General features: G+C 34.5%; 1 protein-coding gene across 1 annotated transcript; it reads right to left on the bottom strand.

Annotated features, from left to right (window-relative positions):
* Positions 1-620: 620 nt before the first annotated feature.
* On the bottom strand, positions 621-4,039 carry LOC143607650 (putative E3 ubiquitin-protein ligase XBAT31). Its single transcript, XM_077083022.1, has 8 exons — positions 3,639-4,039; positions 3,499-3,561; positions 2,882-2,953; positions 2,660-2,781; positions 2,434-2,574; positions 2,238-2,345; positions 1,901-2,162; positions 621-1,325 (listed from the first exon to the last, which is right to left on the bottom strand). The coding sequence occupies exons 1-8, from the start codon at positions 3,816-3,818 to the stop codon at positions 939-941; spliced, it is 1,335 nt and encodes a 444-aa protein (XP_076939137.1). The 5' UTR covers positions 3,819-4,039; the 3' UTR covers positions 621-938.
* Between the last annotated feature and the right edge of the window lie 627 nt (positions 4,040-4,666).

Below are 4,666 nucleotides of genomic sequence, written 5' to 3'. Positions count from 1 at the left end.
AACTAAATAATCTGAATCGAAACTAGAAATGATGAAGTAGTAATGAGACACGGATTCAAGAGTTAGCGGACTCTTTACATTGACTAGCTTAATAAAGGAAAACATAGTTGAAAAAGCTTAAACTCCAAAAAAGATATAACTTGTAAAGGGAACTTAATTAAAGAACATAGAGGATGTAGCGCGTTGGAATTACACGCAAGAACAAGCACTTTAAAAATAAATACAACTTACCGAATGTTGTAAAAAAATCTAGTTGCAGATGCAATTTACTATATCTTTCCAAGTTTTAAAGTTAATAAAATATCTTTAGCCTAGTGTAGCATGTGGATTCCAATTAAATTAATTGAGGTGAACCACTTAAGTTCATGTGTTTAATTCTTCCACTTCTTAATCTCTTATTAATGTAGTATTCCTCACGTTTCTTAAACGTTTCTAATTTTATATTTTGCTTATTTTTCTAATCTCCATCATTGTTCACAACAAACCTTTTACTTTCTTTCAAAGTTTTAGATAAAAAAAAAATAATATATATACAAATGTTACAAAATCTCACCAAACTTACATTTTTAGAAGTGAATGTAGGTTGGCATACCTTTTTGCAACAAGATTTGGCCCTCATATATAGAAATAAAATTACTTTATTATATAAACTGTCACACCATAAAATAATAAAAACAAAAAGGTGGGGTTCAATTTACCTCTCACCATATTTTCATTAAACCATTACATAGATGAATTTTGAATTTCTAGCCTTAGGTAACAAAAACAAAACCTTTTAAACAAGTAATAACTAAACAATGACTTACAACAAACAATACTCACCATTCATTTGCTTAATTATTGCCCCACAAATCCAATTCAATAACAGAATTCAAGACTTGATCTTTCTATACACAATGCCCAACCGCCCTGGACCGATGTTAACCCGATGATTCATTTCATGGTTTATCACATTCACGGTCAGCCGAGACACGACCCGAGCTATGGCCCACCATCCTCCCAAACGAGGGCACAGCCGACAACCCCCTAAAGCTGCTGCTTCCCTCACTCAAATTCTGTGATTTTCTTGATTTCCGCTGCTTAGGAGAGGAATAAAGGTCGAGGTCTTGGTCAGCAGGGTTGACTTTGACTTTAATGACTGTTAACCGTGCAATATTGCTACGACAAAACGGGCAAATGGGTTGAGGTAAGGTTGAAGTTATCGGGTTGGGCTTGTGACAACACAAGGCGAGTGTGCATTGGGCGCACATTTGGTGACCGCAATCTTGAACCTCGATTGTGCATAGTTGGTCAAAACATATGCAACATAGTTGTGAATCACTTGCCTACAAAACATAATTAATTAAAGTTTGTTGAATATTATCTTTCATTAAACTAGTTTAAGCCAAATGTAAACGTGTCTGAGAAAGTAAGACATAAATATCTTTGATCAAAGTCAAAAGTCGTCAACTATGACCATTTCAACCTAAAACAATCCAAAAAGTTTTTGGTTTTATTTACTAACTTTCCATTCCTTATGTCTTTTTTCACAATCAAATATATAATAATACGGGTGAAATCCGGTGCAAATAAAATTAACATGTTAAACATACAAATAACTAGAATAATTACAGTTTGAACTAGGGTAATTATGTTATAAAAAAAATAATATAGCATACTAATAATTACTCTAGTTTAAAAGTGGTGTAGTAATAACTACTCTAGTTATTTGTACACTTCCCGCGATAAAAGTTATTTGTATTTGATATAAACCCATAACATTATAACCTCATTGACTGTAATCTTATAAATATCCTTACAAGGCTTTTATCATTCTATATGGTATCAGAGTCGGTAACTAATAATAACTACTACAAATAAAATTAATCAAATCATATTTTCTAATTACGGTAAAAATTACCTCTGAGATGTTGTCATCGATACACGTGGCATCAGAATGGACCGGAGAAGACACTGAGAAACCCGAACCTTTTAAAATGTTTTTCTCTCTTTCCATATTAACCTCCATTAAAGCTTGCTCTAACAAAGCTTTTGCATCTTGATTAAGCTCGCTAATGAATTTTAACGGCGATGGCCATACTAAAGGCTCTGCAGATGAAGGGTTTAGTAAAGCTGCACACGCTCCGTTTTTATGTTTTAAAGCAACCGTATACGGTATCCTCCTGTATTTATAAAAAATTTAGATTATACATTACCATAAACAACATTATTATTAGATTATCTATGAAAAATCATACCCGGATGCATCTCTATGAAGCCGATCAGCACCCCATGCTAATAACTCTCGGATGCAATCGATTGAACCGCCTCTGGCAGCCAAATGAAGTGGAGTGCTACCAAGAAGCCTATAAAATGATATTACTTTAGCAAACAAGAAAGAAATAAACATACAAACCATATCATAGGTTCATAAATTAATGTAACAATTAGTACCCATATCCACCGGTTGAGGCACAAACAAGCGCGCCACTAGTCAAAAGTATATGAACACATTCAGGCCGTCTTTGACGGGCGGCTAAGTGCAATGGTGTCGCGCCTTTACCATCTCTAATATTCACAAATCTAGAAAATCCCCTGAAATTTGAATACAACAATTCATATTGTATAACAATTTATACAAATTTGAAGGTTTAATTTGGGGAATAGATAAGAGATCTACCAAGAAACCGCAACAGGTGAGGTTTTCGCAAAGGAAAGAACCGTTTGCAAACAATCAGAGTGACCATAATAAGCAGCATAGTGCAAGCATGTTCTTCCATTTAATGAATCAAACATCAAAATCTGCCAAGTTTTGTAATTTGAACAATACTTTTATTAATAAATGTATCAAAATTACAACGTCATGATTGATCAATGGAACAAAAGGAGGAAATTAACATACATTAGCCCCTGCTTCAATTAACTTCTCCACACACGCGATTTTCCCGTGCATTGCAGCCAACATCAATGGAGTCTGTATAATTAATATCCATTTATCAAATTGCACAAATTTAGCAAACCCAGAATCTACTAAGGATCATGATTCATGAACAGGGGTGTAAACGAGCCAAGCCGCTTATGAGCTTGAGATCGGGCTAGAAAAAAGCTCGAATCCAGCTCACCTTAAACGAGCTCAATCCTAAATATAAGTTTATTTGTTTAATAAACGAGCCCGAGCCTCATTAATTGAGCGTTTGATTTATATAAATATTTAATATATAAATTGAAATAATATTCTTTATTATATGTAAAATAATGATATAAATAATAAATTATATATATTTGTAATATATAAAATGATAATTAAAATAAATACATAAATAAATCTAATTAATTAATATGAAATGAGCCAAGCTCGAGCTTTAGAGATACAGCTCGAAACGAGCACTCTGTCAGGTAAACAAGCCAAGCCTGAGCTCCTACTACGAGCTCAGGCTTGGCTCATTTACATCCCAATTTGAATCCAGTTCATGATTCATCACGAACTGGATTCAAATTAATCCGCAAAACTTAACACACCTGTCTATGCCGATTCAAACAATCCGGATTAACCGATCGATTCTCCAACAGCAAACACAGAATCTAAACAAAACAAAATCAATCAATCAATCAAACACAATTAAAAACCAATAAACCAACAAAGCCATCAAACTACACACCTCGATCTGGCCATTAGCAGCCGCAATATGAAGCGCAGAATGACGATCATAAACAGTAGTTTCCCGAATAATATTCGGATCTCTGTCAAGAACCATCTTCACCGACTCCAAATCTCCAAACTGAACGGCTGTAAACAAACCATGTTCATCTTGGATCCTGCAACTAAGGCCTTGACCCATGATAATGGTTTGATGGAGAGTTGAAGTTGAGAGTAGTTTTACTTATTATTAATATTGGTGTGGCATTTATGGAGACTTGAGAATGGAAGGAGATAGATAAATGGGGACAAAGGTGGCGGACGGGCAGGTGGGATGGGGTAAACGCCTGACAACGGGCAGGTGTCAGTGGGTTACGGGCAGTTTTAGAGATTCCAAAGTTAGTGAAGTGGGACCGGCCTTACCTTACTTAACTTGAAAATATATTTTCGAGGGAAAAGAGTTTTGTGGTACCGGAATTATTTGATTTTTGTTTTGATTAAAATAGTGAAGTTGAAGTGAAATAATTAGCTTTAATTATTCGTATTAGCTTTGAAATAATTAAATTTGATCAAGGATGATGATTTTTGTTAACTTTAATTATTTGTAGTGATTGATTTTTTTCTTTTTATGGAATGGCTGTATCTTGAAACCTGAAATAATTGAACTGGTTGAGTGTCGGTGAAGTTGCACGCGTGATACGATGTCGTTTTAACCTAAAACCTGTTACGACATAACCCATTTCGGCTTGAACATGTACCGACCCAACCCGAACCAAATTAACCTTTTTTCTATCGACTCATTCAGACCCTAGTCCGGTCTTAAACATGAACCGAGCTTGACCGAATCGACTTGTTGCCGAACCTGACTGGTAATTGCGTGATATGTTAATTGTTTATAATTAAGAAAGTACAACAATACCATAGTCAAATTAAAAGAAAATAAAATGCTCATTCTTATGGTTTATATATATATGTGTGTGTGTGTGTGTGTTTGAATATATATATATGTATATGTATGTGTGTGTGTGTGTGTGTGTAAGACCCTAGTCC

This window comes from Bidens hawaiensis, unplaced genomic scaffold (assembly GCF_021521415.1).
Source record: "Bidens hawaiensis isolate Kalapana, Puna unplaced genomic scaffold, B.hawaiensis_p1.1 tig00084565_1, whole genome shotgun sequence".
Lineage (NCBI taxonomy): Eukaryota > Viridiplantae > Streptophyta > Magnoliopsida > Asterales > Asteraceae > Bidens > Bidens hawaiensis.
Note: the sequence above shows the minus strand (reverse complement) of the source record. Positions and strands in the feature narration are given on the sequence as shown.